At 34.9% G+C, this 16,798-nt stretch overlaps 1 protein-coding gene across 1 annotated transcript; it reads left to right on the top strand.

Moving 5' to 3' along the window:
* The first annotated feature begins 964 nt into the window (after window positions 1–964).
* On the top strand, window positions 965–15,903 carry LOC100611461 (putative inactive neutral ceramidase B). Its single transcript, XM_063781792.1, is given in 6 exon segments — window positions 965–1,056; window positions 1,671–1,766; window positions 3,961–4,033; window positions 8,106–8,165; window positions 11,234–11,322; window positions 13,293–15,903. Coding segments are annotated over 5 exon segments (498 nt in total). The 5' UTR covers window positions 965–1,056; window positions 1,671–1,680; the 3' UTR covers window positions 13,483–15,903.
* Window positions 15,904–16,798: the final 895 nt, after the last annotated feature.

The raw sequence follows: 16,798 nt of genomic DNA on the forward strand, positions 1-16,798 counted from the left end.
CTCCTGTCCATATCACAGGGATATACTCCGGCAAGTATTACTATTAATTACTTCATTCATTCAACAGATATGTATTGTGACAGATACTGTGCTAGCCACTTTCTGGGGCATAATGATGAAAAGAATCTGTCCCTTCCCTCAAGATCACTGGAAGCTGGGGGTCTAGTAGGAAGACAGAAAAGAGAACAGATGATTACATTTTCATGAAAGGCATGCACAAGGTGTTATAAAAATAAAGAGAAAGAGCACCAGCCCAGACTGGGTATTTGAGGACTGGGACTGTTCAGGAAGATGTAACATCTGTATGAGTTCTTGACAACAAGTGAGAGTTAAGCAAATAAAAAGTAAGAATGTATCCTATATAGAAGAAACTATATATGCAAAGGTCCAGACGGCAGGCACATTGATGGACCACAATTAGTTGCGTAGCATGGAGTAAGTATGGGGAGGGTGATGGTAAGGAGATGGTAGCCAGAGTGGGAGACACAGGTTAGCTGATGGATAGTCTTGCATGCTATGCTACTGAGCCTTCACTCAGTAAGGAAGGCTTTGGGGGAACTGCAGTAGGATTCTAAGCAAGAGAATGCTTTGATAAAATTTTGTGATTTAGAAAGGTCAATAGATGGCAGTGTAGAAAATGAATTGGAAGGGCTTGTGTATAGGCAGAGGACTGATTAAGAAGCCATAGTGTAGTTAAGATCTGGGCAAGACATGGACATGCACACTTGAGGGTGAAGGCTGGGAGGAGGGAGAGGATCAAAAAACTACTTATCAGGTACTGTGCTTATTACCTGGATGATGAAATAATCTGTATAACCAACCCTCATGACATGTGATTTACCTATATAACAAACCTGCACATGTACCTCTGAACCTAATACAAATATAAAAAAAGAGATCTGGGTGAGAAATGAGGGTTTGAACTAAGGTGAAATCTATTTATACCTTAGGAGAAAGTAAGACAGGAAAATGAAAGATCTCAGGAGATTTGAAGGAGACAGAATTACCAGATGTGGAGACTGATAGGATACAGGATGAGGAAGAGAGGAGTCTAAGGTAACTGCCGGCTGATCCTCACATGGGAGACTGGAAAGATGACATTCGCTGAGATGAGAATGTTGTGGAGGAAGCTGGTATGTCTGGAGTGGTGAGGTTGGTTTTAGATTTGATAACTTTGAAGTTCCTGTAGAAGAACCAAGGGCCTGGAGGTCAGCTAAAAGATGCATTTGGCTCAATTTCATGGCTTTGTGATGGATTAAATGTCCTTCTCCAGTTAGCACCTTCTAACTATTTATCCAGAAGTTACTAGGACTCTTTATTTTGTTTTATTTTTCTTCTGATATATGCCCTGGGGGAAAGCACTTATATTACAAGTACTTATAATAGACTAAAGCTTAAGAGCTAGCACCGTCTTTCATAGTAAATAGAGTGACAGTCTAAATGGCATAAGCAGAGAGAACCCACTGCTTTTAACAGGTAGTCCATAGGAGTCACTTACCTTGGCCAGTAAATGGAAATGCCCATCCTCTTTTGTCATACATAATCTTGAAGATTGTGCCAGTTTTGAATAATGTGAGATGTCAAGCATCACACTTACCTAAAATGCTACACCTCTGTAAATGGATTTAAATATGCAGAACCATATACAACTCTCCCTGCCTTTCCTGCAGGCTCAGCGATATGAGGCAGCATCGACAATTTATGGACCGCACACATTATCTGCTTACATTCAGCTCTTCAGAAACCTTGCTAAGGCTATTGCTACGGTAATCAAATATTGTTTGTGCGTGCAAGTGTGTGTGTGTGTGTGTGTATGTCTGTATGTGTCTGTATCTGGGTAAGAAAATGCAGAGGGAAGTGAAAGAGAACCTTAGCTTCGAGTGTTCAGTTTGAGAACCTTTATATTTTACAAAATTTATAGTTTTGTGGTATCTCTAAGAAAATAAATAAAATTTCTTTCCCAATTTTGGATCTAGTTAACATCCTTTCATGCTGGCAGCTTCTTTCATATATATTTTCTCACTATTTTTACAACCATCATGTGAAATTAAGGAGATATCATTTCTCCCCAGTTTTCAGAGGAGCACATAGGCTTGAAGATAAGTGATGAAGCTTACTACACCTGGGAGTTGAACCTGTGTTCTCTAATCCTTGCCAGGTTCTCCCCACTCACTCCAAAAGTTGAGTAGGTCAGCATTCTAAGATGCCCATTTTCCACATTATAATATCTTGGAAATTGGGATGCATTTTCCAATCAGAGGAAGCTTATTATTATAATTAGTAGCATGCTTTTACTTTCTTGGTGGTTCAAAAGATAATATGAGTTGTTAAATCAATGGAAGCTTAGATTTGATGTAAAAATAGTGGTGCCTTGGAATGAAAACATTGCATCTACCTAAAATATATACCACTGAACAAGTTTACTTGATTTAAAGGAACTTCACTTGTGGAAATCTTCCCTTTGGATGCAGTTGTTTATGAAGCTGCAACTGTGATGTCAGAAGGTTAGTCAACAAACAAGATAAAGAGCTTAAAATAATAAGCAGTCCCTTATATAATAATATGTAAGCCTCAGTAAAAAATGTGAAACAATTGTGGCATAGCAAAGAAAATAAAGCCCTTTTAATGAAAGAGCTTGGATATATTAAATTGAAATAAATGAAATGGTTGTCTCTGTAGGTTGCATCAGTCAAACGTTGAAAATTTCATATGCCTGTATTATTAGTTACTGATTGTGTGTTTGAAATTTCAGTATTTTATATAATTTCTTTGCACATATTTTAATTGATATTTATTTTCGTTTTATCATAATTTTGGTCTCAGTTTTAGGTTACTTTTGTTGAGTAACTGTTTGTGTTTATTTATTTATTTCTATTATAAAATCCAAATCTATCTGTAGGTCATTCAGATTATACAGAAAAGCATAAACCTATAATCCATCCCTAGAGATAACTACTGTTTAACTGTCACTATGCTCATAGGTCTATAGTTCTTCCCAAGAAAATAGATTCTTCAAATTTTGTAGTGACAATGAAGAAAAATGCAATTAATTTGGTGGAAATTTGTTTTACAGACAAATTTCTGGTCAAGCACCTTAAAACTAGCTATGTGATCTTGAAAAAAACCACTGAATATGTCTAAGCCTATTTTCTCATTTGCAAAATGGGAATGGTAATACATAACCTATCTCATATCATATGCAGTTGTAAAGATTAAATCTATAATGTGAGGAATAAAGAGCATTAAATATTCATTGAAAGTAATGGCAAAATGCCAATTACTTTTGTACCAACCTAATATAGTTATAGGGATATTTGAAAATTGAGATTTGTATTTTTATGACACTATTAAAAATGGTAAACTTTGTGGGCAATATAGATTAAACCAGTCAGGATGTGGGATGATCTTAAATTTTAAATTAAAAATATATTTATTATATTCTTTTATTAGCACAGACAAGAAGCTAGGAAAAAACTTGGTACTCACTCCAGGTGAGAGTGGCTCAATACTTTTTAAAAATTAAAATAATAATTACACTGTCATGGTATAATTACCTTTTTGCATATTAGGCCCCTGTACAAGGTCAGACAATTTGAAAGTATGCTTCCAACCTTGTACTCTGGTCACTGTCCTTATGTTGTCCAGGGGAATAAAAGAGTTGCCTATGACCAAAACTTTCTCCCAGTGACAAGAGTTTAAATTATAAATTTCTAGGCTCATGCTTAGCAAGGCTACCTTCCTATTTTGCTCAAGGTTGTTAGCTCTTGGAGTATGTATATGTGTGTGTGCACTCTTCCATTAATGCAGGCATTTCTGGGTCTGGAGGCCTGGGGAAAGGGTCTTTGACTCTACCTGTGCACTCCTTAACAAATGCTCTCTGTTCCAGGACACGGTAGCCAACCTGAGCAGAGGTCCAGAACCTCCCTTTTTCAAACAATTAATAGTTCCATTAATTCCTAGTATTGTGGATAGAGCACCAAAAGGCAGAACTTTTGGGGATGTCCTGCAGCCAGCAAAACCTGAATACAGAGTGGTAAGACTCATGAGCAGACCTTGGAATCCTTTAGAGGGATGTTTTGGGGGATGTCACTTTGTGTCACCATTTGCCTCTAATCATGCTGTAGACCAACTGTTAGCAATGATAATTTTGACAATTGTTCTTATCTCTGCAAAAGTAATGAGAATGGGGAAACATTTATTTTTTGTAAGTAACTGTGTCAAATTGAAATTCTAAAATCCAAATTATTCCCTTTCTTAAGTGAATGATCATGGAACTATTCACTGGCACTGAGAGTTGTCTCTTAAGTCAAGGATAGGAAAAACATACAGAAATGAAGCAGAATTTGTACCATTACTATTTTATATCAATCTTGTGTCCTGAAAGCTTGCTGAATCAGTTATTAGTTTCAACAGTTTTTCTGGGCGGAGGAGGGATGAGTAAGAGGGGAGTCTGGATTCCTTAGGAATTTCTACCTATAGTATCATGTCATCTGTGAATAAAAATAAGCTTATTTATTCCTTTCTATATTTCTTTTCTAAATGCACCTAATTATTTATCCTTATTGGACTGGCTAGAACCTTCAATAGAATGTTCTGCTTTTTAAAAAATTTTATTTAATTTTCTAATTGATAAATAAAAATTATATATATTTATTGTGTACAAGATGATGTTTTGAAATATGTATACATGGGGAATGGCTCAATTGAGCTAATTAACATATACATTATGTCACATCCTTATTATTTTTTGTTGTGAGAAAATTTGAGACTTTCTTAACAATTTTTAAAACAAAATATGTTGTTTTTAACTGAAGCCATTAAGTTGTACAGTAGCCCTCTTGAACTTATTCCCTTTGTCTAAATGAAATTTTATATTCTTTGATCAATAGAATATAAAATTTCAACCCCCTAACCTCCTAGCCCCTGGTAACTAACCTTCTGCCAACATTCTACTCTCTACTTCTATGAGTTTAACTCTTTAAGGTTCTCTATATAAGTGAGATCATGTGGTATTTATCTTTCTGTACCTGGCTTATTTCACTGAATCTAATGTTCTCCAGGTTTATCCATGTTGTATCAAATGTAAGGATCTCATTCTTATTTATGACTGAATAGTATTCCATTGTGTATATGTACTACATTTTCTTTATCCATTCATCCATTGATGGACACTTAGGTTGTTTCATATCTTGGCTATTGTGAACAGTGCTGCAATAAACATGGGAGTTCACATATCTCTTCAACAAACTGATTTCATTTCCTTTCTCTATATACCCAGAAATGGTATTGTGTATATATTTTACAGTAGTTCTATTTTTAATTTTTTGAGAAACCTCTTGCTGCTTTTCATAATGGCTGCACTAATTCACATTGTCATGAACAGTGTGCAAGAGTTACCTTTTTCTACATTCTTATCAACACTTGTCTTTTGTCTTTTTAAATATTATACATTCTAACAGGTATTAGGTGATATCTTGTTGTAGTTTTAATTTGCATTTCTTCGATGATCACTGATATTGAACATTTACAAAAATACCCTGTTGAGCATTTGTATGTCTTCTTTGGAGAAATGTTTATTCAGGTCCTTTTCTTATTTTCAAATTGGGTTATTTGTTTTCTTGCTATAGAGTTGTTTGAGTACCTTATATCTTTTGGATATTAACTCTTTATTGGATGCATAGTTTGCAAGTGTTTTCTCCCATTCTTTAGGTTGTCTCCTCACTTTGTTAATTGTTTTTTTGGTTGTGCAGAAACTGTTTAGTTTGATGTAATATGTGTCTGTTTTTGCTTTTGTTGCTTTTGCATTAGGGGTCATATTAAAAAAAAAACAAACATCACCTACACCAACATCATGGAGCTTTTCCTCTAGGTTTTCTTTCAGTTGTTTTATAGTTTCAGGTTTTATATTTAAATCTTTAATCAATTTTGAGTTAATTTTTATATTTCCTTCTTCTGCATGTGGATATCCAGTTTTCCCAGCAGCATTTATTGAAGAGACTGTCACTTCCCCATTGTGCGTTCTTGGCACCTTTGTCAAAAATCAATTTATCATAAATGTGCGGGCTTATTTCTGGGCTCCATTGGTCTATGTGTACCAATGGTGTGTTGATTACTTTAGGCCAGTACCATGCTGTGTTGATTACTATAGCTTTGTAGTATATTTTGAAGTCAGGTTGTGTGGTACCTTCATCTTTGTTTTTTTTGCTGAAGATCCAATCCAATGTCAAATAGAAGTTGTGAGACTGGACACTCTTGTCTTGTTTCCAATCTTAGTAGAAAAGTATTCAGTTTTTCACCATTTAGTATGATGTTTTCTTTAGGATTTTTGTAGATTCTCTTTTACATGTTTTATGCCTAGCTTATTGCAAGTTTTTGTCAGAAATCAGTGTTGGAGTTTTGCAATTTTTTTTCTACTGAGGTGACAATGTGGTTTTGTCTTTTGTTATTTTAATAAGGTATTTGCATTCATTGGTTTTCAGATGTTAAATAAATGCCGTATCATTTAGTCATGGTGTATAATCCTTTTTAGATGTTGCTGAATTTGATTTGCTGATATATTGTAAGGAGTTTTCTACTCATGTCCATGAGGCATATTTTTAGTTTTCTTTTTATGTGTTGTCTTTGCCTTTGGTATTGGGGCAATAGTGCTTTCAAAGAATGAGTTGGGAAATGTTTTCTCTTGTACTTTCTGAAAAAGTATCCAAAAGATTGGCATTATTTACTCTTTAAGTATTTGATTGGATTGACCAGCAAGGCCATATGGACCTGGCTTTTCTTTATGGCAAAATTTTTATTACTAATTCAATCTCTTTACTTGTTATATGCCCATTCATATGTCCTATTTTTTTCCTTGCATCAATTTTGTGTCTTTCTAGGAATTTATCTTTATAGGAATTGGTATCATTCTAGGAATTTTCTCATTTCATATAAGTTGTTTAATTTGTTGGTGTAATATAAAAGTTGTTGTTGCTCATGATAATCCCCTGTAATCCTTTTAATTTCTGAAGAGTTGACAATGATTCCCCTCTTTCTTTCTAATTTTGGTAATTTGTGTCCTCAAAGAACTAGCATTTAGTTTTATTGCTTTTACCTATTGCATTACCTATTACTAAATTTTTTAGGCAGGACCAGAGCAGATTTTCGTCTTGAGCAAATCCCTTCCTCCCTTCCCCCAGCACCCCTCATCCCCTCACACACTAATGTAAAATTCTTTTGAATTATGAGGTTTTCCAGTCTGGCCTGGTGGGAACAGAATCTTGTCACAACTCTCTATGAGCCTGGGGACTGTTCTCTGTAATTCTGTTAGCCTATTCTTTTCCTGGCTTCCAGTAGTTCCCTTATATGCATGCAAACTTGAGGGGAGCTTTCTGCAAATCTCCAGATTTCTGTCTCTGTGCAGCTATCCTCTCTATGATGCTCTGTGCTATAAACTCAAGACTGTTTGGCTTTTGTGGACCCCCAGCTCCATATCCTCAACTTAGACTGCCAGACTTGGCCTGAATTCTCCTCCTTCTGCCGTGGCCCGTAAACTCTGATGACATTGAGCTGGTGGATTACAGGGTTCTTGTTTGTCTGCTGCCACTCAAATATCACTGTCTTTCTTTGTCACTTGAAAATCCATTGTTTAATATATATTTTTTCCAGTTTTTTAGTTGTTTCAGGTGGGAGGATGAATACACATCCTGCCACTCCATCTCTTATAAAAATAAAAGCTTAACTATAAATGTAAGCATAAATGTGAGTCATCTGTGGAAAGTTTTGACTGTTCTAATTTGATTTAAATATTCCCTGTATTTGTGTTGGGAGGGAGGTGTGAGGAATTATCAAGGCCTGAAGAAGCCATTTTAATATGCTGTCACTAATATAAACTACAGCCCTAGATCTTCACTTGTATCTGAGTCTACCCAAAGCAAACTCGTTGGCCAAACATTCCTATGTCTATTGTTGCAAGGGTTAATATTCTTAGAAGATAACTTACTTGATTAAATAGAACAAAATCTATAAAGGCACCCTAAATTATAGAATTTATAATAAATAATGTCCAAAATATGAGTATAGCAAAAAAACCTTTTATTAGAAGTCATTAAATGAAATTTTACTTTCAGGGGGTAGTTGCTGAAGTTATATTTGTAGGTGCTAACCCGAAGAATTCAGTACAAAACCAGGTAGGTATCAATGATTTTCTTTTACAAATGTAAATCCACTTTTTAGCCATTCATTCATTTAAATATCCCTCTAGAGGTTAATAACATAAAGACAAAATATTCCAACTTGTTTTCCATCTTATTTTGTAGGTACGGGAAAATATTCAATAGGTAGTTAATGTGGATTGAGTCTGGGTAAAAGCACACAGGAAACATATAATTGGCTCCACTTAGGACCAAGTATAGCATAATGCATGTATGACTGCATTGTCTGTCAAGCAGATGTTAAGTTGAATACAATCCCATATATATAATTATGCGCCACATACAATGATGTTTCAGTCAAAGATGAACTGCATTTATGACATTGGTCCCATGAGATTATAATACTCTACTTTTACTGTACCTTTTCTACGTTTAGGTATGTTTAGATACACAAATACTTACCATTGTGTTACAATTGCCTACAACATTCAATACAGTAACGGGCTGTACAAATTTGTAGCTTAGGAGCCACGGGCTATACCATATAGCCTAGGTGTGTAGGAGGTTACACCATCTAAGTTTGTGTAAGTCTAAGTCTGTGATGCTCATACAATGATGAATTTGCCTAACAATGCACTTCTCAGGATGTATCCGATATATGACTGTATTCAAATATATAGAACTCTACCAAATGTTGTGAAACAGTCAAAGGGCCAACTGAAGGATGTGTGTCTTTGGCTTCTTCTTCTCTTTTTGTCTCTCTCCTCCTCCTCTACACTGCTATCTCTGGTCCTACCTGTACTGTTGTGGAACGGTCACAGATCCCCGGGTGTATACTCTTCTGGCTTGGAGTCCTGGTGCATGTGCTTTACTTTATCTTGCATTGGCCATTTCCCTATTATTTACTACTGGTGCTAATAGAGCATTTATTTATTAAACCTAAAAAATGACATTCAAAATACATGCCCAATGTTAAAACAATATAGAAGTGTAGAAAATAGAATATATAAGTGCTCTTCTACCCACAAACCTGCTTTCCAGAAGTAATAGCTGTTAAGAGTTTTTTAATAAAGCATTTCAGACTTTTTTGTTTTTATCATATGTATGATAAACTATATACATATGTAATATATCTATTAATAAAATTAATGTATACTTGTATAACTTCCTTAAAATATACTTATAACTACACAAGCAGTAACTGGACACATTCTAGTTGTAAAACCTCAAATAATAAAGGAATTTATAGTGGAAAAAGAGTGGGCATATGACTGATTTCGAGGTCATGGTTTTCACTGTGGCTGAGGATGCATTCCTTATATCAATTAGCTGTTCTTCCCAGGGCCTATAGTCACTTATAATCCAAAAATACCTTCCTTCCAAAAGAACCTTCCCATTCTTGTTCATTAAAATGTCATTATTGCCAAGATAACAATTGTGGCAATATGACATTCTCAAATATGACATTGGAGGCAAGTCTTCTACTTCTTAGGTAGTCAATATGCACCTGTTTGAAGTAATTTCTTTAGTAAGTGAATCTGTGCCACAATAGTTACGTGTTTATAACATTATTTTCTGAAGATATCAAAGTGTTATATCAAAACTGCATGTTTAGCTGTCACCTGATATCCCTAGGGTAGAGAAATTCTATCATCATTATTGCCATGGAGAAGCAGGAGAACAAAACATTTAAACTACTATAGTGGTAATAGAATTAATTTCAAAGAATGCTCTGGGACTTGGTATAAAACAATTTCTATCACCCTTCTTCATTAGTAGTTATCATCACTATTTATGGAATGCTTACTATTTTGCAGGTAGTATTTGCAAGTATTCCTATTAAAGTGCTTTATATGCATTATCACATGATTAATTCCATCCTTACGACTACCCAGTGAGTTAAGTTTTATTACCCCTGCTTTCCAGATGAAGAAACTGAGGCCTAGAGAGATAAAGTAACTTATATTATGCATAATTAATGTATGCAGTACCTAATTATGCATCTGGAAGAGATTACGGTAGAGCAGTTGGGAAAAGATTGTCATATGTTTTATCCCTGGTATTCAGAGGCCTAGACTTGTTCTTCAGTCTATACTCTAGACATATTCAAAAAGCCCACCATATCTTCTCCATCTAAGGCCTTCCCAATGTCATTTGCCATAAATAGACAGAAATAACTCTCTTTACAAGTTCCTATGGTTATGAAAACTTCCTTATTGAATGTAATTCATCAGTTGAATACTTAAAGAAGAATTTTAAACAATTACATGGCCCACATGTAAATAGGTGATACATTTAGCAAGGGGTTATTTGAGCACCAGTAAATGACAGATGTAAAGAACTGTGATAAATAGAGGTGCATTAGACATGTGCCTTTTAGGGTCACAATCTCAAGGATTTAAAAGGATACTAGAAATTTATAGCCTTTGTCTTTATTAACTTGTCATATGATTCAAATCTGTGCTTTGTTTGAAGCTGAATTCTTGGTCTGAAACAAATTCTTCTATTATAATAATCTTCCAATGGGGAAATAAAATCTTTTTATGATGTGGTTTCTAGAAATCTATTATAAAAAATCTAGAGACCTCCTTTAGTACCCCAGGATAGGGAAGATTTATGTATTCTTTTCAATTCTTTCACTCAGGGAGGTACGTTAACTAATAATTCATTCACCTGGAGATGGAAAGTAGACTAAACTTTACCATTTTCCCTTCCAAATTTTGAGGTGACTAGAGAAAGTCTTCGGATATATAGATCAATAAACATATCATGAAAAGGTTTGACTTATACCTTATTAAAATCTCAAGTAAGTTTTATTCCCAGCCTCTTTTCTGCCCTAATTTCCAAAATTTGCTACTAACTCTAAAATTATACTTCTTTCACATTTCTAAAAAAATCATGTTTTTTAATAGACTGGATAAATTAACATTCTGAGTACATTGCATAGAATGTTAAGAGGAAAGCCTAAGAATTTGGATGAAATTCTAACACATTTTCACACAAGGTATTGGTAGGCTAACATATGGTCAACAAGGGGAGTATTTACAAACGGGTTCCTTCTGTGACTGTGCAGTACCTGATCAGGTTTATTAATTGCATTTCAGACCCATCAGACCTTCCTCACTGTGGAGAAATATGAGGCTACTTCAACATCGTGACAGATAGTGTGTAATGATGCCTCCTGGGAGACTCGGTGAGCACATTTATTGAATATTTTTGTTTTTCAAGCTTCGAAACCAGTTGGCTTGTAATGCTGGGAAGACAAATGAAAAGACTGGCTCAATACAAGGTATTAATGATATCAAATTCCCAAGGAGGTTTCTGGACATATTTAGTTGATTTATTAGATTTCATTTTGATTCATTTTTCTACAAAACAGTGTGGTGTGTGCTTCTGTAAGATTAGGTGCTAATGAGGTTATGGCTTCCATTCTTACAGACATCTGTTCTGTTTTTTTTCCCCATGGACACAGGTATTATTTGTAAAATCTCACTAGCTTCCTTGCAAATTGGTTGAAAGGAGTATAGAGTAAAAGTGTTGAGATGTCTCTGTAGAGCTTGATATTTCTATAGGGAAAATGAGTCTATACCTGACATGTATTGCATGTTTGTATATGATCAATGATTCTTCATTTGAGTTACTAAAACACTAGAGGCTTGGGTGTTTAACTCTTAATGACTTGAGTGAGGAGATAATATATTCAGGCAATTTCTCCAGAGAGACATATCTCTTTGCCTTTTGCTACCAAATTCCTGAGCTGAATAGATATTTTGAAGATTTGATAATGTGTCTGAAATAAGACAATACTTCTGTTCCCAAGTCTATAAATTTAACATTCCATGACAGTGGCATGGAAGTAGGTACAGTTTTTGGCAATTTGGGTCTAATTCAGATTGCCTCAAACTAAGTGATATTAGTTTGTTAAATGTAAATATGTTAGTATGATTCAGATGGTTAATTGAAAATAGGAATTTGACCATGGCCCATATACAAATATGGGCAAAATTTTTCTTTGGTATTTAGAGCTGTAGAGTATAGGTACATTTTAAAACAAGTAATGTATACTTATCGTTAAAAAGGTTATACAGGTAATAAAAAGAATGATTTATATTTAAATGCTCAAAGTTTTTGGCTAATAGCAGTCAATACTGAGGATATGTTTAGATCTCTGCCTTGTTCATTAGCAGCAGAATAATCAAATATTTGTTGAGAGTACTGAACCCATCACTGAGAAACACAGAATGTCGAGCACACTCTCTGTGCCCAAGAGATTTACTTTCAGCATAACAGAGGATATCAGTTAGCCCGTTGTATCTCACTGAGTCTAGAAGAGTGTCTGAACTCTCTGCTGTGATCTGCAGGGGCCAACATGATCTGGTTCCATCTGTTTCTCTCATCTCAAGCACTCTTCCATGGTTTACCATTCCCTGTACCAACTGACCTGCTTTCTGCTTTGTGGCCACATCAAGTTTGTTCCTGCTTTGGACACTTTGTATTTTCTGTTCCTTCTTGTTAGAATGTTTTTTCCTCCAGATTTCTGCAGACTCAGTTTAAATGACATCTCCCTAAAAAAAGTCCATCTTGTTTTCTACATTAAACTTGTCATTCTTAAGATTTTTATATTTATTGCTTTTTGTTTATTGCATTTATTTCCATCCTCAACTCAGTAGAACATAAGCTTCATGAAACTTGGGACCATATCTATCTTGCTCCTTACTGTACCCTCAGTACTTCCAGAAGAGAGTCTGACATGTATTCATTTTCTATATATATATATATATATATATATATAGAAAACAAATGAATCTAGATGTGAAAATAAGTGTCAGATAAGGGCTAAAAGAGTGCTTTGCAATTCTACAGCAGGAGAGACATCTTGTGGCTATCAGGTAAGGTTTCCTGGGGTGAGTATAATTTAGGTAGGTAGAAAGGTAGAACAAGTAAAGCTATTTCTACAAATTGCTGTTCTTTAAAGTTTCTCTTCTAGAAAATAGACGTTTTTGTCTGTTTTGTTCATTGCTGTATCTTCAATGTCTTGATAGTGCCTTGCTCATTGTAGGTATTCCCTGAATATTCATTAAATGAATAATCATGTATTTTTCTAATTAAACATTTTTAAGAGTAAAATTGAGTTTTGCTTGCTTGTTTGTTTTTTATCAACAGTTTTTACTGGCACAAGGGACTCCTGGGTCTGAGTAATGCAACAGTGGAATGGCATATTCCAGACACTGCCCAGCCTGGAATCTACAGAATAAGATATTTTGGACACAATCGGAAGCAGGACATTCTGAAGCTTGCTGTCACACTTTCATTTGAAGGCACTTCCCCGGCTTTTGAAGTTGTAACTATTTAGTGAAAAGTTGATAGATCATTTAAAGAACAGCTTTACTCTCTACACATTATATAAGTGATTTCAAATGAATGTGAACTAATGAACTACGATGTTGACTTCTATAATCGTCGCTATTTGGGGACAGATAGTTTACTGCTAATGGGGTGGAGGGGTGTGTGTGTGTGTGTGTGTGAGAGAGAGAGAGAGAGAGAGAGAGAGGTTTGTCCCATATATCTTGTTCCAGCAGCCATATATCTTGTGGTCTACAGCCTAAAGCATGATTTCCCTTGAAGTCTTGGGGTTGTTTAAAGGAGAGTCCCTTCAATATAAAACCTCTGAAATATTAGTGAGAATGGCTCACTAATGTGAACAATGTTTAAACTATTTATTTATATATAGAATTCCTGAATATTAGTACTGGGAAAGTTTATAGAAATCATCTAGTCTTACCCTTCATCTTACATATAAGAAAAATGGTCTTTTCTTCTAATCACATTTACAAAATATGATATAAACCTTGACCATAAATGTATGAGCCTAATTAGAGAAACAGAAAATCAGCATGTCAGTTTTCCTTCATTCAAAATAACATAGTCTTTCTAAGCAGTCATTCTGGAGTTAACATGCCTAGTTCAGAGCTGCTGTGGATGCTCAAATCATTTCTGGAATTGCCTTCAGGACACAATTATGAGAAAGTCAGACTTCCAATATTTTGATCATGCCTTGTGTTTTCCTAAGTGTCCTTATCCCACTGGATTGTGTCTCTTACTCCCAAGACTTATTCCAAATGATTTTTTGACTCTTTTCATTAATCAAATTCACCCCAAACCAGAAAGTTTTGCCATTAGCGTAGATATTAAAAATATTACTGGCTGGGAAAGCACTCCTCAAAGCAGAGGTTCTAAATTAATTTATCTGTTCTTTTACCATTTGCTCACTCACTCACTCATGGACCCATTCAATCATAGAATATTTAAGATTTATATGCCCAGAATTATAATAGTGCCTAGGCCTTGATAATTAGTGAATTTGTACTTGGGGTGAATGTGTAAGTGTCAAAAGGTAACTATTATGAAGGAGAAAATAATCGATTTAATATGTAAATTCTGGGGAGGCATTTAAAAAATCAGTAATCTTCAAGTTATATCTTGTGTATCATCTGTGTTGGATACTCTAATTTGGGGGGAAAGAGGCTCCAGACAGTTTGCTAAATACTATTTTGAAAGTTATTTTTGGGCATTGTAAAATACCTTGCTTCATACCCCAAAGAATAAGATATGACAATCTGACATCGATTGTCTGAAAGTACTAATTGCATTTACAATTCTTTAAGTTAACTACAAGCTCCCAGACTGCAAAGCAAATTTCCAAACCCCAGGTCATACTTTTGTATGTATGTAAAAGCTTTAGCATTTTAGGAAAAAAAATCAATCTGTATTTCAAAAATAAACTTTGAGGTTTGAAAATAATAACAATATTAATAATGGTAGTATTAACATCTATTATGTATAACTTAATCTCAACATAATTTATTGAATTAGAATGAACCTGGAACACTTTTTGATGAATTGGTATCCTAGAGGCTGTTTCCTTGGGCATTAACTGCTGGAGGATTAGGTAATCAGGGATTCCAAGTGTTGTGATCTTTTTTCTAATGATGCCACAGTCTTCAGTGTAAAAGTTCAGAAGCCTAAAAGAGCAAGTGATCCTGAAAGTAGCTGATTCCAGACAAGAAAATTATATTAGAACTCATGATATGGTTTTTTAAAGTATTTGTTATTACTCAGAAGGGTTTGTGAATCAGTTTCCACTACCTCTATTCCTTCTATTGAAGCTTTCCTCAAATCTACTTGTGATTCCTGATAGCTCACTGGCAACTGTACCAAGGTGGCCACTGTATCATCTACTGATCCTTCTGCACCTAGCACTCTTGGCTCCAGATAACGCACAGAAACCTATTTTCTCACCAGCTGTCATTTCTTCTAGGGCATGCAGTTCTATGTTCACAGTTCATGTGTAAAAATAAAACCAAATTCCTGGATTATCAATATCAGTTCTTTACCTGTGCATAAAAGATATCATGAAGTAATTGAACTTATCTGTTGATATAAAAACACAGATCCAATTCGTGTCTGTGGATGCTGCAGGGACTGGCTCATTGGAGCCAAACCATGTGGCGGAAACTCCTGAAATTGGTGGAAAAAGTGGAATATGGCAGATTGGGTAGGTAGGAGAACAATTTTGGAGATTTTGTTTCTCATGTTAAAGTGTCTGCATTTTATTTGCTGTACCCTGCCTACTCTGGTTTTAAGGATTTTTTGACTTCTTCGAAAAGCACTGAATAATCTCTTTTCTGGGTTTAGATTTTTTGATGAGTACTGTGTAAAATTGTCAATATTCAATGGATTATTTAATAATAAATTAAGAATTACACTCATAAAAGTATTGTCTAATGAAAGGTAATGTAGACAAACGAACACTTTTTTAAAAAAAGAGGTGGAACAAAAGGTGGTAGATTACATGTAAATTAGGTTGGAAAGTGATACAAATGACTTGTAAATAACCACTGAAGCACAAGGGAACCACTTCTTTATCAGTTCCTTTCTAACTTCTGAAGATGTACTGCTGGTAAAACACATGTATGGTTGGCATTTCTTTTATTTTCTTTCTCTTTTTTACTAGTTGGGCAAAAAAATTTCCTAGGCAGGTAGCTAACTATGAAATTGTTTCATGCACTAATTCTGAACAAAAAGACCAAGAATGAATTTACTTATGAATGTCCTTTTCTAATGTGCCCTCTTATGCTTCTCCTCCAATGTAAGCAAGCTTACTGTCTTTTTCTAAGATTAGCACATGGATTCTATCTTTAGCCAAAAGGTTTCATCACTAGATGAACTTCTCATGTGTTTAGTTCTTCCAAATGATGCTCTTGCTTCCTGGGTATCCAACCTGACTTGCTGGTTTATATTGGCTTCCAAAATTTTAGAATGATAGGGTATCGGAGAGGGAAATTTGCACATTCCTTATGCAGTTTGTTAGTATGCATTCAGCTGTAACTCAGAAAATATTCCTGATCAACATCCATCCAAACACTAAAGACATTTATAACCTCACATAGCAGTAAGTCTTGAAGTGATCAATTCAGGTTTGGTGCAGCCACTCAATGGCTCTTCTTAATATATTGACTTAATTCTTAGGCTTATCCTCTTAGCTAAAAGATCGCTCCCTCAAGTCTACATATAATTGAATGCAGCAGCAAAATGGGAGGAGAGAGTTCTCTTTATAATCCCCTTTTAGAAGGTGGAAAATAGTAAGAACACAAGTTGAATTTTCCTTC

The sequence above is a fragment of the Pan troglodytes genome, chromosome 8 (genome assembly GCF_028858775.2).
Source record: "Pan troglodytes isolate AG18354 chromosome 8, NHGRI_mPanTro3-v2.0_pri, whole genome shotgun sequence".
Classification (NCBI taxonomy): Eukaryota; Metazoa; Chordata; class Mammalia; order Primates; family Hominidae; genus Pan; species Pan troglodytes.